Genomic DNA, 20386 nt, shown 5'->3' with positions numbered 1-20386 from the left:
TACACAGTATTGAATCATGCTATGTTTTTACTACATTTGCAACATATATATATATGTAGATATATATATCTACATACACACACATATACACACTGAGAGACTAATTATACGAATCCCTAGAAACTCTGCAGTTTTAGTGTAGTCTGGGTACATGTGTATTAGAGTAGGGCAAATAGATGTATAATATTCACAGTTTTTCTGCAGTCCACAAAATGTTTACCTTCAGTAAATTAAAAAAAAAAGGTCTACTCTAAATGCCTAAATCTAAGCTAAATCTTGCCCTGTAAGTTAATGCCAACAAAACAATCCATTTATTTTATTTCAAAAATTCAATCTTAGTCATCCATTTAAAATTCAGGAATTAAAGATTTGTCATCCACTTTGTTTAAAATAAAAATTATTTAAAACAAAAACAAAAAAAAACCCAGGTATTGGTTGAACCCAATTATAAGAGTTTTATTTTATCCTCTGACAATAATGTTCACACTGCTTTTATCCTTCTATGTGTCCTACTTATTGTCTACACCTAAAACTTATGAATTATGGATTTCTAATCTGATCCATTAAGTTATCTCTTAGGCCAAGGGAATTCCCTTTCTAATGTCCCCAATATTTACTGTGCCTATGCAGGAAAACAAAACAAAACAAAACAAAACAAAAAAACAGCACAAAATAATCTTTTATTTATTTTTATTTCATTTTTTTTGGTTTTGATATTGTTGTTGTTTCCATTTTTTTTTCACTCTGTTTCGTTTTTATTTCAGGACCGTGGTTATTATGTGGTGCTTGTCGTTATTGCTGTAGTGCTCATTGGATTTTTTGTTTGATATTTGGTTTTGTATTGTTGTGGTGTTTCACTTCCTTTTTCCCTTTCTTCTCTCAAACTGATGTTGAGAGCCTCTAAGGACTCCGCCCATTTTTGGTTTATTTGATTTTTAACCTATTTTATTGCTTTCCTTTTCTTCAAACAGAACCACATAACTTGAACCATCTAGTTCCGCCTCTCAAATTGAAGGGGAAATAATGGAGGGTACCAAGAACAAACAGTTGTATGATCACTAAGTAGTAAGCTAGACACAGAGGGGACCACTTACACTAGCAGCCCGGGGTTAAGGGTGGGGAATATGGGATGAAAGCTGGGAACAGGGGTGGAGGGAGGACAACTTTGGTGATGGGAATTCCCCCGATTCAATGTTAATATGTACCTAAAATATTACTGTGAAAGAGATGTAATCCATTTTGGTCAAAATAAAAATTATTATATAAAAAAACTAATCTTAAAATATATTTTCCTGTCAACATCACAAAGCTGGAAAATTCAAAGGAGGCATAAATGAAATATTTACCGTATTTGCCAGCGTATAAGACGACTGGGCGTATAAGACATCCCCCTAATTTTGCAGTTAAAACATAGGTTTAGGCCTATATTCGCTGTATCAGACAGAACGTTCCTGTGCTGCATGTGCTGCATGTGTTCCTGTGCTCATGTATCACAGTGAGCCAATCACAATAAGGAAAGGTTCAAAGGTTATATTGTCATAGACTTCCTCTCTGACTCTGGCCAATCTGAGTAGGCTTTTTACAGTGTAGATTCGGGTCCAGAACATTGTCTAATTTGCATACATAAAAAGCCTGCTTGGATTGGCTGAATTAGAGAGGCAGTCCGAGCAGCCTTGCAGTGATTGGTGCAAGATCGAGTTGGAAAATTCGTTTTGTGGGAATATTCAGACATTTTTCGTTTAGTGGCATATTGAAACATTTTACGGGATACAATCATATGACGACCCCAATTTTCGGTTGATTTTTTTTGTTTCAAAAGTCGTCTTATATGACGGAAAATACGGTATGTATTTTAAAATAATAAGGTAAATCCTAGGTTTTACTTGCTTTCAGTCTCTTATCTCCTTTTCCCTTTTCTTTTCATGAACTTCCAGAGATTCCTTGTTTCTATCAAATCATTCATTTCATACAATACATATTTATTGGCAGTTTTGTCCATTTGCTAAGGATTTTATGTACCTGAGTAATTTTTTTACTCAGATTAAAAACCTTTCAAACATTAAGAAACAAGTTAATAATAACATTAATAATAATCAATAAATTAAATCTCAATGAATTAATTTAGTCAAACAAGCTACTTAGTTGTAGGATATACAGGAGAAATATTAGGTCTAGATCTGCTCAACTCATTTTCATTAAGTGGATCAGAAAAAGTTGATTATTTGAAACTTTATGACAGAAATTTTAAAGTTGAGGGTCAAGTGATATCACAGTGGGGAGGGTGTTTGCCTTCTAGGCAGCTGACCTGGGTTTGATCTCTGATCCAATATGATCCCCCAAGATGCCAGAAATGATTTCTGAGCACAGAACAAGACTAACACCTGAGTACTGCCAGGTATGCACCCCCCCCCAAATTTTAAATTTGAAAGCTCTCAGTTGAAGATGGCATTTTAAAGTTGTCTGCATATTTCTAAAATCTACAAAAAAAAAAAAAAAAAAAAAGGAAAACATAAAATAGAACCTCAAACGTTGAAACAAGGAGGACAATCTCCTACTGGGAAGCTGACAGATATAGGAAGGGATGTTGGAGGGCACATTATTTTTTGACATGAGGTAAAAAGTTAGACTTGGTAAATATTCAATTTAAGAATATCTTAATAGGTTTTAAACACAAATTCTAAAAATAATTTGATAAAAAGCATTGGGATTGAGGATGGCAGATTATAGCTAAAAAGTTACAAAACAGAATGAGGACTTGAGACATCTGCTCCACTGCAAGCTCAAGTTACATGAAAGCATATCTGGAAAGAGTTAGCCTTAGGTACATTTTGCTTCCTCACCACCATACTTAATTGGTCCCTTATGCCTTTTCCTTGCCAAGAGAATGGACCAGATATTTTTTATCTGGCCAAAGCTTCAGCAATCAATTTTTCTCATAGTGCTTTGGAATTGGAATGAATGTAATGTAAGACATTGGTGCTAAAATTGAGGTTATCATTTGGATGTATAATTAAAATATGAAAATACATGGCTTGATGTAAAGCTGAGATGAATTGGAAAGTACACAAAAAAGAAGAGATAAACAATAAGCATGAAACCTAAGTTCTGATGAAGTAATAAGTGGGTAAATTTTTCCCTTAAAAAGGGGGAGAACAGAGGAAAACACAAAAGAATAATTTAATAGACTTCTTAAGAATAGAGAAATCACCTGTATAAATATTAAGTCAAAAGAAACTAATGGTGTTATGTGCTTAGAGTACTGAGAGAGACCTAGGAAAAATCTAAGTCCAACACCTGCTGTCAGGCAAGTTGTTCTATAGGTTCTTGGAACTAGGCAGAATCTGGGTTTCCAACTTCTAAACATATGTATAAAATTCTGGCAGGTATAATCTGTGAAAAAATAATTGGTCCGATCCTTCTAAGAAAAACAGGAATATTTTAGAAATAACTAAGAGGGAGTATTTTCTGACTCCTCTCTTTGGAAATACTAAAATCTACTTGATTATTTTTATCTAGTTAGGGACAATACTACAATGCAGACTTGGTGTTTCATTATGTTGAAAGAGTTCAAGAACACTGGATACCTACTTGAGATATAAGAGATGAAAGACTGGCCACTATTCGTGAGGATATATAAACAGCAGAGAAATAGACAATTTAGAGATGTCAGAGACAAACCACTTCTTGATTTTGTCGATGACACATTTCACTTACTAATACATGCTTCCAAATTACAATTAGGAATGTCTTCCAGAAGTCATTGTGATGTGGTTATGATTAGATTCAGTCTCAGGGGAAAAAATATAGTGGTTTGGCTCCAAGTTAATAAGGATAAACTCTGTGGTGAAGAGCCAAGACTAGAGCTTAAAACGGAGCCAGTGTGACCTTTTGGAGCACTACTCTATAGACCTCATCAACCACAGATGGCTAAAGCTCTTTAGACAAACACACAACTACGGCTTATCTGCTTGTATCTGGAAAGTTTTCTAAGTGATAGGATGTATGTATACTCAAATCCATCAGATGGCTCCTAAGTCATTAAAGATGCTGATAAATAATTCTACCATAAAGGCCTCAGACCTAAAGTAAAAAGCAGAAAGCCACAGGGTCAAGTGTTTCCACAGGATTCATATTTGGTAAATAGAAGCTACAAAAGAACGTCTCTATTAACCACTTGCAATTATTGGAATAGCAAACCAGAATAACTAATAACTTGTTCATATCTCATCCTCATAAGAAGATAAATTGAAATAAGCCATATACACATTAGCAAGTACTTTCTTCCCACAAGGAAACTGAAGAATCTTATATTTTTAGTGTAAGCAATGCTTTAGACTTACAGAATTAGATTTTACGAGGTTGATCAACAAATAATCAATCAGAAGTATTATTACCTGCATGTAACAAATAGTAACATGTCTATATCTATAGAGATAGCTATTCCCATACTCCAGTGAAGTCATGATAAATGGTTCAACTTTTTGCCTATTCTTTGTATTTATATATAAATATGGGAATAGCCATCCCTTCCATAGAAAATAAAACTTGGGATAAAATCTTTGTAGGCAATTGAAGGGTAAGGTTAGTGTTCCTGGAAGCAGAAAGGGAAAGGTGAGAGAAAAACCCCACAGCAGTTGCATTGTGTTAATATAAGATAAAGAATGGATGAAAAAAAGGTGAACAGTAGAGAATAAAACTGGAAGGATCAGACTCTAAAAGGGTAACAATGTGAATGCAAAAGAGAAAAAGCTGTATTCTTACTTTCACTTAATGACACTAATGTAAACATAATGGAAACATTACTTTCACTTTCTGAGGGTTGTTTGTTAAATGTTTTGTTTGCATCTTTCTCCCCAGCCTTGAAACTACTTAAATTTCTTTTTTTCTATTACTTCCAGGGAGGTATATATATTTATAAGCATTTTTGAAAACAGATAAAAGTTTTGAAACATTTTAAAATTTACCTAGAAGTTAAAAATGTAAATAAAAATATTACTTTTCTTTACATAACTGGATTATTATCCCCATAGCAGGTTAGAAATTAATATTTAGAATTATGATTCCTGTCTGCATGTGTGAAAACAATGGTGTGGAAACACTGATTCAATGATTTTGCCCAAGTTTAAGGTCATAACATTTTTTCACTAGATTATGATTACTACATGAAGAATATCTGGACTATGATATAATTCGATTTTCTATCTGGTGGCTGGAGAAATAGAGGGTGCTTACCTTGCAAGTGGTCAACCCTGTTTTACTTCCTGGCACCCTATAAGATCCAGAGTCTGCCAGTAGTAGTCCCTGAACAGAACCAGGAGTAAACCAGGTGTGATCCCAAAACAAACATGCATTTTTTTCTCTAATCAATTAATTTCTAAGTCAAAACTGGTTCTACGTAAGCTAAAATTTAATTATAGTGAATAAGACTTTTTAGTGGGGCCCAAGTGATAGCACAGAGGATAGGGCATTTGCAGTGCATGCAGCTGACCTGGGTTTGATCCCTGGCATCCCATATTGGTGCCTTGAGCCTGCCAGGAGGTGATTTCTGGGTGCAGAGACAAAGTAACCTCTGATCACTGTTAGGTTTGGTCTCCCGACCCCCCATAAAAAAAACAAAAACCCAAAATCAAAAAAGAATTTTTTAAAAATAACTACTCTGACATTTACCTTCATTATATGACTTTTAGTTTGGCGATTCAACTTTTTTAAAAATAAATTTGCTTTGTTTTTGTTTTGGGGCCACAATGAAGGCACTCAGGGGTTAATACTGACTCTGTGCTAAGAAGTTACTCCTGGCCTGCTTGGGGGACCATATGGCATGTGGGGATTGAACCGAGGGTAGCTGCATGTAAGGCAAACATCCTACCCACTGTGCTATCACTCTGGCCCTACAATAATTATTTTAAGATTCAACATTTTATAAGGGTTTACTCACTCCTTCAATGTGACCTTTCTAATATAAATTCTAAAGTACGTTCTTTGCTAAAGAATAAAAATGAATGCCAATTTCAACTCTCTCTGACTAAAAATCATTCAGGGCCAGGACATTTTTACCAGAATGTTCAAACATATTAATTTTATTTATTGTCTTGATTTAAAAGAAAATGTAAATGTAATTGTTAGTTTAAAAATATTACTTAAAAGAGTAATTACACCCTGAGAGCAGGTAGCGCATTTGCCTTGACAAGGGCAACCTATCCTAAGCACTTCTAGGAGTGTGGTGAAACAAACAATAAGGAGTCTATATTATAAGCCTACCTACAGAAGAGTTTAAATATGTCATACTTTTTATGTACAGGTTTTTAATCCCTCTCTCTTTTTGGCAAAATAAGCATTTACATTTTATATTAAAGACTTTTAAAAATAACGAAAATCAGACTCATCAACATTGACTTTTTATCATCCCAGCTGGGTCACTGAGGGTCACTATTAATGATTCTGCCAGAACCACAGATGCAAACCAGCTGATCAGCCATTTAATCTTTGGCTCATGTTAGAATCAGACAGGAAACTTTCCTTCTCTTTTGACTCTTGGGCATTACCTGAAACACTCAAAACACTGATAATGATAATGATGATGATGATGATGATGATGATGATGATAGAATAAAAGTCCTTTTTCTTTTTTTTTATAATTTTTTATTATGAATTATGACAACAAAAGATGCAAAGAAAGAGGATAAGGTAAAGTTACAGTGGAAGGACAATCACCCATAACATAATTATCAGAAGAAGTCCCCTTGCTGATATCTTAACTTTGAATTTTCACCAAAGAAAGTTAAGATAAATAAAACAGAATCCATGTGCAATTACTTTTTCCCTCAAGTCCCCAGATTGTAGCACATTATAATATTTCTTAACAGCACACAAGGCAATCTAAAGCCATCAAACTTACGTAACTCCTTAAACATTAGAGGCATAGTATTTTTTACATTTCCATGTACATGCATATTAGCTTAAGTTAACCTCGAATTTTAAGTGGGTGTGTTTTAAGGATTAGAGTCAAAGGAGCACAGTAAAAACGGTGTTAGAGTGGCAATTGTTGTTTGCATAGGCCCACCAAAATATGAGAGGCATGGAAAGGAATAGCCTTGGCCTAAATACAAAGAGATCCTGCCCCTGAAGTTTCCTGGCATAAGACCAGCTCTAGGCCTCAGGAAAGTTATCGTTCGCTCCAAGACATTGTCCGCAGCGCCAACACACTTATCACACAGTCTCTGTTGTTGGTCTCATGTTTCTGTATTAAAGATTCTGGAATCTGCATGTCCTACATTGAAGTCATGATGTGGAGTGCCTTCTCGTTTCACCTCACCATGAAAGGGGAATGCAGGAAGCCCTGTCCTGTAAGCAGGTTGTTGTTGTTAAGTCTTCTCAGTGTTAAGGGAAGTCTCTTTTGAGCAGGACGATGTCTGAGCAGTGGTAGGGTCTTCCGTGGTAGAGGATTGCTTCCAGGTGATGTTATAGACAAACCTCACCATAAAGGGGCAATACAGCAAGCCCTGTCCAGTAAACAGGTCATTGTTCTTGTTGTCTTCTCAGTGTTAAGGGATGTCTCTTTTGAGTAGATCGATGTCTGAGCAGCTGTAGGGTCGTCCCTGGTACAGGAATGCCTCCGGGTGATGTTATATACAACCTTGGATGTTTTGTAAATGTCTTCTGTAGATCAAGGGGTAAATGGAGAATGCCCATTCTTCTGAGGCCTGTGCCAGGTCTTTATGTCAATGTTCAGGGTGTAAGGTCTCATTGCACTACAAGATTTGTGAGTTCCCATTTCTATTAGATAAGAACTTATTGGTATGTATAGTATTTTCCTATGTTATTGTGCCTACGCAAACAAGATATAAAGCCACGTGGTGCTATCAGATATATGGGGGCATAAGAACATTTCCAACAAGACCCATGACTTGGTTCAAACATACGTATTAAACTGAGGGATTCTTTCACACCAAATTCCATATTGAGCAGTTCATAAAGAGAAGATAAAAAACATGGGGGGGGGATCATCACTGTATAAGAAAGTATTTAGCAAAAGTTATAGCTGTCAAAGAAAACACCCATAAAATGTTGAAAAGATATGTGTCCTTTTTATGCCTTTTAAAATAGTTGGGTGGGTGTTAACTCTAGGGCACCACTTTGGTCTGTGAATTAGGACTCAACAGTACTTAAGTTAGAAAGGGTAAAAAAGGAGTAATGATGATAGGAGTTAAAGAAGTTAAAGAGAAATATGAACTTATGAAGGGGTATGCAAAAGGGCAGAGTACAAAATGGACATTCTGCATACATAAAAACATAATTCAATGATAGTGAGTACTATTAATGTTTCTTGTGAGAGTACTATTAATGTTTCTTGTGCGCGCGGGGGCAATAGCCCCCGCGCGATTTTGAAAATGTAGACTGGACAGAGATTACCAGTGCCAGCCAAACCTCCTCCTGCTAGACTCCCGGCTCCCAGGAAGGAGAGCTCCTTCAAGAAGCTGGGAGAACAGACGTTCAGAGCCCCACCCAGACCCTCCCTAAGGAGCCGCATGAATAGTGGGGGAAGGCCTAGGGTACCTTCACACTCCACCAAGGGACCCAACTCACCGGCTTGCCCAGGGGTGTGGCCCGGGGAAGCCCTGGAGATCTGGAGCAAGGCGGCAGAGGGGTGCTGGGGTTACCCAAATCCCGCACCCCCCCCCTAGGCCTGGCCAAGCAGGCCTCCGGCATGGCGTGGGCCTGCCAAACCTCTTCCTGCTAGACTCCCGGCTCCCAGGAAGGAGAGATCCTTCAAGAAGCTGGGAGAACAGAAGTTCAGAGCCCCACCCAGACCCTCCCTAAGGAGCCTCATGGATAGTGGGGGAAGGCCTAGGGTACCTTCAAGCTCCACCAAGGGACCCAACTCACCGGCTTGCCCAGGGGTGTGGCCCGGGGAAGCCCTGGAGATCTGGAGCAAGGCGGCAGAGGGGTGCTGGGGTTACCCAAATCCCGCACCCCCCCCCTAGGCCTGGCCAAGCAGGCCTCCGGCATGGCGTGGGCCTGCCAAACCTCCTCCTGCTAAACTCCCGGCTCCCAGGAAGGAGAGATCCTTCAAGAAGCTGGGAGAACAGAAGTTCAGAGCCCCACCCAGACCCTCCCTAAGGAGCCGCATGGATAGTGGGGGAAGGCCTAGGGTACCTTCAAACTCCACCAAGGGACCCAACTCACCGGCTTGCCCAGGGGTGTGGCCCGGGGAAGCCCTGGAGATCTGGAGCAAGGCGGCAGAGGGGTGCTGGGGTTACCCAAATCCCGCACCCCCTCCTAGGCCTGGCCAAGCAGGCCTCTGGCATGGCGTGGGCCTGCCAAACCTCTTCCTGCTAGACCAAAAGTCCTTTTTCTTTAGCCATCCAATTTTAAATCAGGTCAAGCTAAACTTCTAGATGAATACTTGAGAAACAATATCTAACCAAGACAATATTCTTCCAAACTTGATTAAAGGTTGGGACTCTAAATGGTTCTCATGAGGAGCTATTCTACAGTAGTTTGTCATTGAGAGATGGCTTAGAAATCTATGTTTCTTCTACTAAAATCTCTGAGGGTTTTTCTGCTAAAATCTCTGACAATTACCCATTATATTTTAAGATGACGCAGAAATTTGATCTTTAGGTATTTTTATTATAGACAGAATATTTTTGATAGTCCTTAGTTTGTTAGGAACTAAGAATTTGAAATGGCCTAGATCAGATATTAGTTGTCATTTATTTGTAAAATCCTCAGTTTCTTTACCTGAATAATGGAAGGAATTTACCAGTATCTCCATCATATTGCTAGAATGATAATTAAAAAATAATGCATGTTGGGGCTGGAAAGATAGCATGGAGGTACGATGTTAACCTGGCATGCATGGTTCGAATCCTGGTATCCCATATGGTCCCCCAAGCCTGCCAGGAGCAATTTCTGAGCATAGAGCCAGGAATGACCCCTAAGCACTGCCAGGTGTGACTCAAAAGCCAAAAAAATGATGCATGTAATTTTTGTTACAAAGTAACTGATTTCACCAGAAAAAACAATGAACATTATAATTAATCTTATAAAAACCAAGTGATGTTTTCTTGTGAAATTATTACTTGTCCCAAATTCTCTTTTCTTTTACCCTGCCTTTCATTACCTTTATTTCTAATTCACTATAACGATTTTCTAATTCTTCTAACCCCTTTTGGAATATAATTAAATAAAATAATAATTAAAATAAAATAATTAAAAAAATTAAACACTCTGCTTCATCTCTGTAAGATTTCAATGCCCATGGCTACATGCTATGTTCTTCTAGAAGCACTGAGAAGCATATGTACACGTACAATTGTACAGACAGGGAATTACAGGAAAAAAAAAAGAGTTCCTTTAGGGTATTTCTCAAGTATTTAAAATACTAAAAGAGTAACTAGGTTTTTGTTTTGTTTTGTTTTGTTTTTTTGGGCCACACCCGCCCAGCAGTGCTCAGGAGTTACTCCTGGCTATCTGCTCAGGAATAGCTCCTGGCAGGCACAGGGGACCATATGAGATGCCAGGATTCAAACCAACTACCTTACGTCCTGGGTTGGCTGCTTGCAAGGCAAACGCCACTGTGCTATCTCTCCGGCCCCGGTATGTTTCTTTCTTAAGAATAATTAATTACTGTAAGTTCTTCGAATCTAATTTTATTCTTCTATATTAAAATCTTCAAAATAAACGGCAATCACTGCAAAAAATAATGAATATAGACAGAAGCCAAGTTATATGTAAACAAAGTCTGAATTGGCAGAGATCAGCAAGACTTTCAAGGATTTCTTTCCCTGGTTTATTCAACAGCAGGAAATCAACAGTGTGAGTGCTTTATATTTTAATATCAAATTATAAAGTAAGTTTAAGAAGTTGTACAGATTAAGTAAGATAGATCAGTCCGAATTAAATAGGGTAAAAACTGCTAATAAGACAATTTCAAAATCACTGACTAGACTTTATAGTTAAAAACCTGCATAGCTATTATTCTGAGAATCATCAAAGCTAAGAGATTAATCTTTAAGATAATCATACAGAGGTTCTACTATCTACTATACACAGTGACGACTCACTGATCTCACTGACTGGAGTTTCTTTGTTTTATTTAAGATTTTAATTATTTCATCCACAAGTGTGACACATAAAATATATTTTATGATTCATGAAGGCATCATGTAGAAATATAAAATATAGATTCGCTGGTTTTAGATAGTTAATAGAAAGCAGTATAAATGTGTTTTTTTCCTTTCTATTCTTAGCCTACTCCAGCTATTGAATTAAAAACATATTTTAGAATGCTGGATGTGAAAGTTCTAGAAAGTTAAATGTTTAACAGTCAACCATTAGTGATATTAAAATATTTATAAGTCTTTTAAGTTCTATTTAACATGATTTAGGGAAAGGAGACTAATGAAACTGGTAGTCTATTGGACTTTTGACAGCAGTATAAGTTTATCTGAATAAATATTGCTTCAGACATAATTTTTCTCATGGGACCCTATGTGGACTTACTTGTAATCATCTGTTTTTATGGAGTAATTTTCTCTTTACAAGTAAAACAAAATCCAGGGCCAGAGCAGTGGTGTAAGCGGTAGGGCTAACCTAGGACTGACCACAGTTTGATTCCACCCCCCACCCTCACCCCCCGCGTCCCATATGGTCCCCCAAACCAGGAGCAATTTCTGAACACATAGCCAAGGGTAATCCCTGAATATCACCGGGTGTGGCCCAAAAACCAAAACCAAAACCAAAACAAACAAACAAAAAAACCAACAAGTAAAACAAATCCATATTTTAAAATCAACCTAAAAAAGATTCCTATCTTATGAGTTACTATCACAACAAAATTGTAAATCTAAGATCCATTTTGTATTTTAAAGTGTATTTTGGATAGAGGTTAAAAAATTAGAGGTTCAATAATTAAAAAAAAATTCCTTTAGGAATGATATTTTCATTGCAGAAATCAGTACAAAAGACCAGTAAATGATTGACTATTACCAAACATTTATTGTTCTATAACGTGGAAGAGTCTTATATTTAATGATTTTTACCTGATCTGGCCACGAACCAGAGGTCTGTTCTTTGTCCTATTCATATTGGAATCAAACGGCACCTCGAAAAACTGTTAAAAAGCAAAACAAAAACCAATAAATATAATGTGAAACAATTCTGCTTTAATTTTTTTGTTTTAAAATTCTTTATTGTTTCCATACATTATTAATTTGTTTGTATAAATTAAGTCAATTTTTATCATGGCTTAATCCTATTTTTTTTTTTTTGTGAAAAGTAAGTTTTCTTTCTTTTTTTTTAATAATGATTTTTATTTTGATCAAAGTGGATTACATACCCTTCACAGTAATATTTTAGGTGCATAGTGACATAAACTAATTTTGATATCATGAATTAATAGTTCTAGTATTATGAAGGACTGTATATTGGAAGAGACACATTTTAGAGGTATTTGCCAAATGGAATGGTTATAAAGGGAATAGGGAAGCCCAGCAGATGGTAATTACAAATACTTAAATAAGGAATGTAAGAGTTTTGGATATGTTTTACTTATTTATACTTGTATATAAATGAACATTTTTCCTCTTTCCTGTCTTCCTATCACTGAGTATATGTTGTGTTTCTATACTTATAAAATAAGATTATGACCCAACTTTTAGTGAAATATATTCTACCCAAAAATGAATAAAGAGACTTTGTATCTTTTGGGGGAAATGGATTAGTGAATGGCAGGTTCTAATAGGAACAATTTTCTATTTGGCATAAAATAAGTTTTTCTTCCTAAGCATTGGTGAGTGTGGCCAGGTGACCTGTGAGCAACCCTGGGGTGGCCCTGGGAGACCTGGACACCTCTAAACTGAGTTATACTGCACCACCAGCCCAACACTGAAGCAGCCTGTTTGGCTGAATAATGCCAGGAATGCCCTTGGGTTCCTTAAGTGTGATTAAAGAAGTTAGTTAAATGTGATTACAAACTGTATCCAAATGCCACGCTGACCAAGGAAACTGTGCTGACTTTATATTAAGTTTCTTTAGCTAATCTACGACTATGTTGTCCAGAATTTCCTTTACTGCAGAACAATAGAAGGCAAAAAGAAAGGTAAGAGTCATTTTAAGTTAAGGAAGTTGGTGTAAAGTGAATTGTGATTACATCTCTCATTCAGGCAGCACTGAATCTATAGCATCTGTCGCTCCAATCACATCTTGGGCTGCAGCTGATGCCTATGGTGAGTCCGTGGGCTGGTTGGTAGTGAAGAATACTAGCTATTCTACTGGCAACCTACATTATTAAGTTGTAAACTTGAGAATGGGAGAGACATGTGTGTTCTACTTTGTAATCCTAAATTGCAGCTCCATCTTATTAATTCCAGGTTGTTCTAATGCTCCACTCTTTAGTTATCAGCTCTGCTTACCTCAGGCTTAGCACTGGGTATAAGGTAGCAACTTTACAGAGATTAAGTTCTAGGATCCAATCAGGTCTAATCTATAAAATATCTGATATATCACTTTGTAGATCTTGTGGTATAAAAAAATCCTAAATGATTCAAGCTCATTATTTTCAGCATTACCATGGTTATGGGCATTTTCAATATATTCACTAACCTGATGATCTATGTAAACATTAAGCTTATTAAATGAAGTTAATTTATAATTTTTAATATTAAGGAAAACGGTGCAAATAGGTACTCAACAAACAATGTAATAAGTAAGTCAAAAGTGCACTTAATATCTTTGTATACTGCATTATATTTAAAATATTGAATTTAGGGGCTGGAGCGATAGCACAGCGGTAGGGTGTTTGCTTTGCATGCAGTGGGCCCAGGAAAGACCCAGGTTCAATCTCTGCCATCCCATATGGTCCCGAGTCTTCCAGGAGTGATTCCTGAGTACAGAGCCCAGAGTAAATCCTGAGCACTGCTGAGTGTGGCCCAAAGGCCCCACTCAATTTATATACAGTTCGTTCCTTCCTTCCTTCCTTCCTTCCTTCCTTCCTTCCTTCCTTCCTTCCTTCCTTCCTTCCTTCCTTCCTTCCTTCCTTCCTTCCTTCCTTCCTTCCTTCCTCCCTCCCTCCCTCCCTCCCTCCCTCCCTTCCTTCCTTCTTTTTCTTTTTCTTTTTTTCTGTTTTTTTTTTTTTTTTCTTTTTGCTATAGGGCTACACGCAGCCTTACTCAGGACTTACATTGGGTACCTGAGCTCAGGTCAGGCCTGGTGGACAATATGTGGCCCACTAGCAAAAGCTTTAATTGTAGAAAATTATATCCATTTTCTAAACAGTGCTTTCTGAAAACATGCAGAAGGATAAACACATCAAAATACTCGTTTTTTAGCTGGAGATATGAAGTGATGTCAAGTTCTAGCTCATTCCATCTACTGCTTAGATTTTTCCTGCATGTTCGCTCTTTCTATGAATCAAGCAAAATGACAATGGCATCCTTGGTTTCTCTTTCTCCTAGAAATCTCAGCACAAAGTTTATTCCGACAGTTTGAGAAGAAAAGTTTAGAATCATCCATGTGAGAGAGCACCATGATCATAGGAAAGTGTTTTTCAAAGTGAGCAATACCACTCTCTTGGGGAGTATTCAAGTTATTAAGGAAGGGGAGAGTACTAGAAAAGAATGCAATTTGGATGCGATTTTTTGTATGTTTGTGTAAAGAAATTAATGTTGTAAGCAAATGGGAAGGAACACAGTGATGTTGATTTTCTTTTCTGAAGAGGATACTGACAGTAGTATCTTTTCAGTTTTAGAACCTCTGCCATAGGACCTGGATATTTCCTGAAAGTGTGGAGGTGGTTATTATTGGAGAGAGAAAAATAATACAACATACTGCTCAAAACAGCAGTTATTATTTTCAACAGTAAAAAATAATTACCATAAAGATGTAGAAAAATGTTAAGTACACAAATGAATCTAAATTTCTTATAACTCATTATAAGCAAAAAAAATCATTTCACATATGGAAAGCATTAATCAATATACATATAATAAACTTTTAAATTAATCTGCCTCATAAGCAGTTTAGAAAGTAATTGAATAGTTCTATTTAACAAAAATATCATATTTTCCATTACATACTCACATGTTGAAGGCAAGGCACTAAAGGTGCCCTTTATGAAATCTACCATTTTCTTGATCTAAAATATTTTCATTAATTCTAAAGTACAGTACTTATGGCACAACTGAATTCTATGAGCTAAAAATGACATAAATAACCAAAACTGATAGACTATAAGAGCCCAAGTTATACATTTCCTGTATCCACTTTGATTACACACTCTGCAAAAAAAGTAGATATATTCCAGAAAAGTTTGTAAGCCAGGTTAAGAAAATAAAAAACTGATAAAAGGTATAACATTTTCTTTCCTTATCCTAAATAATCAAAGCCACATTCTTCTTAAAACTGAATAGAAGAGCAAATGTGTGGACTTTGTTGGGTTTGTTTTCCATCCATTTTCTCAGCAAGCTGTCAAGTGTTTTGTCATCCAGAAGGCTAACAGCTTCTACAGTCCAAGATAATGTCTCAATCAATCTCAGATCAAGTTAAAAGGGATGTTAAAAAAAAATAAATAAAGCAGAGAGAGAGAGAGAGAGGTACCATGTCCAGTGGATTCCACATACCATTACTTTCAGTTTACAATCAGTTAAGTCACCTAGTCAGTCATTACCCTGACTTGTTACCAACCTTCTCTTGCCATACTCAGAACAAACAAATAAGACTCAGTTGTTTCTAATCAATTTTTCCCTTGTGAAGCATTTAAAGTAGTGAGTGTGAATATGCTCAGACATCCATCAGAAGCAAATTTTCACTTCAAGTGGTAACTGGGGGATGTTCTGTTCTATTATGCTCTCAAGCCACACTTAACTAAACTTAAATATTCTAAGACTTTGTTCTCAGAGAGAAAAAACTAAAAGGTCTAGAAGGTCATCCAATACTTCAATGCTCAAAGTGCTATAAATTATCAGTAAAAGAACTCACTAAATCACATGGTTTTGACTAGCAGTAATATTTACTGTAGAAGATTTGACCTCTTTCTCTGGCCAGAGAGATGTCAATTTGTAAACAGTGCTTTCTGAAAACACATAGAAGGAAAAAACTTCAAAACAAAATACTTGTTTCTGGCTGGAGATACGAAGTGATTCTTTTAAAAAGCAAGTGCATTCTACTTATAATAAGCAATAACTCTGCATAGACCTTGTTTAGGTTAAATAATGAAGAATTACTAAAGAGAATTACTAAAGGGAATTAACATAAAAAAAAAACAAACCATTAATGGAGCTCAGAATATTCCAGGCATGTGTGAGTTGTGAGTTTAATGACATCCTCGGGACTCCTGAGAAACTCCTTTACTGGTGATGCACAGAGCATCACTAGATGCTCTCGGGCCACTTGAGTGGGTCCTAGTGGGACATTGTGCTACTGACACCCATGCACTATACTATCAGGTCTCCACTGTCAGGCTGGTCATCATAAGAAACAGTTCTTGGGTTCCCAATCTATCCTTCCCCAGGATTAATTGAGATTAAAAAACAAATGTAGTTTAGACAAATAGAAACTTTATCTGCACAGAGTCAAAGGAAGATAAACTATTAAACTGATCCCAATATTTTCTCTCATCTTCACTGCTATTTCCTTAATTTAACATTTTATGTTGCCTAGATTACAAAAGCTTACTAATGAATTCTACCTCTAGTACGGATGAACTCTTTCAATTCTCCACACAATAGTCAAAGTGGTCTTTCAAATGCCATTACTTCTCTGTCTATATAATTTTTTTCTATGGCTGCTCACTGTCCAAAGATTATAAGTTAATGTCTTATATGGACAATAAAGTTCTTTGTAAATATTCTGGCCTGTTTTCATTTCTCTGATATGTTCTCGTGCTCCTGTCTTCTTAAATGCTACACTCTACTAGGCACTGGCAGAGAGGTGTGGAGGGCAAGCCACACCCACACATAGTCAGGGCTTACTCTTGGTCCTGTGCTCAGGGACCATTCTTGGAAGTGCTCTGGATACATATAAAATGTCAGAGATTGAACTGGGATTGTCACCCACATGCAAGAAAAGTGCCTTAACCTTATCTGTATGCTCTGTCTTCTAAGCATTTGGAATGATCTTTCTACATGCTTTCAGATCTTTTTAAATTCTATACCTTGCTTATATAGACCCAACACACAGAACTCAAAACACATATGCAATGACTTTTGTATTTACTGGCTTCATTTTAAACTATATTTCTTGGCGTGCAATAGCACAGCGGTAGAGCATTTGCTGACCCAGGGCGGACCTGGGTTCGATCCCCGGCGTCCCATATGGTCCCCCACGCCAGGAGCAATTTCTAAACATAGTCAGAGCATCACCCCTGAGCATCCCTGGGTGTGACCCCCCAAAAAAAACAAACGAACAAAACAAACTTTATTTCTTGGTGTGTATGTCTGTGTAGCAGAGCCATGTTAAGAAATGAAAAAAACAAGTATATAAGTCATGCCTTATATGCCTGATTCTGTGTTTAATATTGTGCATATATATGTACATATACATATACATTAATTATGACAGGGGGTTTATATACTATTCCTAAAATATAAAAGTGGCTGAGAATATTTTTATTGATGCAAGACTTATGCCATGACAACATTGGGTAAATTCCCAGAAATGTCAGTAGTTTAGTTTCTTTACTTTAAGTATTTCAATAGCTTCTTTTTTGAGAGGCCAAATATGTTACAATATGTAACATGCTACAATATGTTACAAGTATGGACACTTCCAAAAACCAATTTTACCCAAATGACCTGAAAATAAAGCAGTCAGATCACAATATAAGCTGCTAGGACATACAGAGTTCAAGTCAGAGAGAAATGTTTCCTTTTCTAAGATAAGCAAATAAAATTCCAAATTAGGCATTTCTAGGCAAGATACAATAGAGTTCAGAGTGGGGCCCGGAGAGATAGCACAGCAGCATTTGCCTTGCAAGCAGCCGATCCAGGACCAAAGGTGGTTGGTTCAAATCCCGGTGTCCCATATGTTCCCCGTGCCTGCCAGGAGCTATTTCTGAGCAGACAGCCAGGAGTAAACTCTGAGCAATGCCGGGTGTGGCCCAAAAAACAAACAAACAAACAAACAAAAAATAGAGTTCAGAGTTTTATTTTCAATGGTAATTTTTTTAAAAGTCTAAATTAAAAAGATATGAAAATGTATTTATTCCAACTTTTTGGGTTAAATATTGATATAATTCTATCAAGTGGGCATATACTTAAGAAGTCTATTGAATTAGAATAACTGATATGACTATGACCTTATTATGATTCTTCAGTTTATATAAATGGCATTTGGTCACTCAATCTCAATATTTAAAGAATTATAACAAACTATATATGTATAGTTCCCGTGTACACTGTTTTGTTTGTTTCAGATGCAATTCTTAGAGTAAGGAATATCTATGTCTGCAAAACTATTTAGCAACCTAATTTTTTTACTCATTAAACAAAAAATGTTAATGTGGTTTTGTTTTTTGGGCCATACCTGGTGATGCTCATAGCTTACTCCTAGAGCTGTTCTGAGAGATCACTGCTGATGAAGTTAGGGGATCATGGAGTATGCCAGAGATCAAACCAAGTTGGCCACGTGCAAGGCAATATCCACTGTACTATCACTCCAGCACAAGAAGGTTTGTCTTATTGATACATTTCCAGATCCAAAGTTGTTTTAAATTTTCTGACAATATTTCTTTTTAAGTATATTTCAAGATGGAGGAGGGCAGATTTACTAACCAATGCCCTATATTTCTTCCTTTTTGGGGGTAATGTAATTCAGTAAAAGTCATAAAAGGCTTGATAGAAATAAAAATGATACATGGATACATGATATAAGTTGATTTCAGACTAAATTTCAAACCCCTAGAACAAGGATCAGAGAGATAAACACAGGGTTTTAGGTGACAGTGCTTTTCCAAGTCACAGAGGCTATTTTATCACCTGCTTCAAATATTGTTGTCCCATTACTGTGTATTATTAATATCACTTTATGTAACAGCCATTATTTCATTTACTATTCAATTTTTCCACTAAAGTTCAAAAACAAGCCCTTTTGTAATAGAATTGTTTAAAACATAAAGACTTTCAGTAAGTCACTTTGAAATAATCTTTAGGAATCAGTAAAAATATTAGTACTGTGCAACAGATGAGCAAGAATAATTTTGGGAAGTTGAAACACAGTAAAATTGTACCTCAGAATCTCTGAAATGGATGGAGGGGAGTCATTAATAGAGTTTTCAAGTCATTCTCCTAAGTTAACATCACAGTAAGTTGATGTCCTCTAATTCACCATATCATTTTTTGTTTCATATGTGCAAGATTTGAAGTTAAAAAATAGCCTGTAATCTTAAAGGATATTGTACTATTTCAATGTTATTAAAAGTTATAAAAGCATATAAGACTATTTTCAAGTCTATGTATTCTCTGATAGACAAAATGAACAGGAAATATTTTTCCATTCCATTAGACTACTCCTTCTCTACCTGCCGTTCTTCTTGTTTTGTATAGAGTGATGTGATGGATGATTCATCTAACATGTGCCTGGAGCATTAAAACAGGCTGGCTTTGTGCCCACATTTGTAGAGTGAAGATAATGTGTCACTCCAGGGTCTAGTGTATTCTGTGTCTTTACAAGAATTGAGAATTTTCCAATTTCCTTGTTTTGCAGTTATTTTCTCAGGTTGCTTAATGATTTCTCTAGCCTCTAATCCCAACCCACTGTGACCAGATATTTATTAAAACAGGAGCTGAACTTTTGTAGATTTGCCTTTTTAGTTATAAAACATATGGTATAACTCTTTATTATAGATTATCTTAGTACTTCAGCAATAGAATTCTAGATAAAGATACTTTTACTTTCCTTGCCTTTAAAAATTTCACATTATATATACCATTGTATATACTTTTTTATTAATAACTTTTATTTTGGCCAAAGTGGATTACAAATCTTTCACAGTAATATTTTAGGTACATAGTAACATTGTCTATACTTTTAAGTGGTGGTATTTATATAGTTAGCAGTATTCAAAAGAACTATTCCAGAGATCAGCCTAGTATGAAACTATACCATGCACAGAAGGTGCAGGAGATAGATATTACAGAAGATTCTTGAGTACGGATCAAATTTGAAGTCTACCTTTTGAACAGCAGTGAGAAAATTGACTAGAAGTCTATCTACAACTTAAATACATGCAAAAATGTTCACACTATTATATTTCTCATCTACTTTGCAAAAATAAGTATCTGAAATGTGACTTTTAAGAAATACATTGAAGTATTAAAGCATTAAAGTAACATAAGCAAAATTTACTTTTACTGAGTCTATAGTTATTTGTATGAGATACTTATCTGTC

The 20386-nt window shown here is 36.2% G+C and overlaps 1 protein-coding gene across 1 annotated transcript in view; it reads right to left on the bottom strand.

Moving 5' to 3' along the window:
- The window catches only part of LOC126013819 (protoheme IX farnesyltransferase, mitochondrial), a 124158-nt gene that overhangs the window by 27189 nt on the left and 76583 nt on the right, over window positions 1-20386 (bottom strand). Inside the window, 1 exon segment of the mRNA XM_049777020.1 lies at window positions 12045-12115. Within this exon segment, the coding sequence (XP_049632977.1) occupies window positions 12045-12115 (71 nt within the window).

Source organism: Suncus etruscus, chromosome 7 (assembly GCF_024139225.1).
Source record: "Suncus etruscus isolate mSunEtr1 chromosome 7, mSunEtr1.pri.cur, whole genome shotgun sequence".
Classification (NCBI taxonomy): domain Eukaryota; kingdom Metazoa; phylum Chordata; class Mammalia; order Eulipotyphla; family Soricidae; genus Suncus; species Suncus etruscus.
This window is presented reverse-complemented; position numbering and strand designations above follow the sequence as displayed.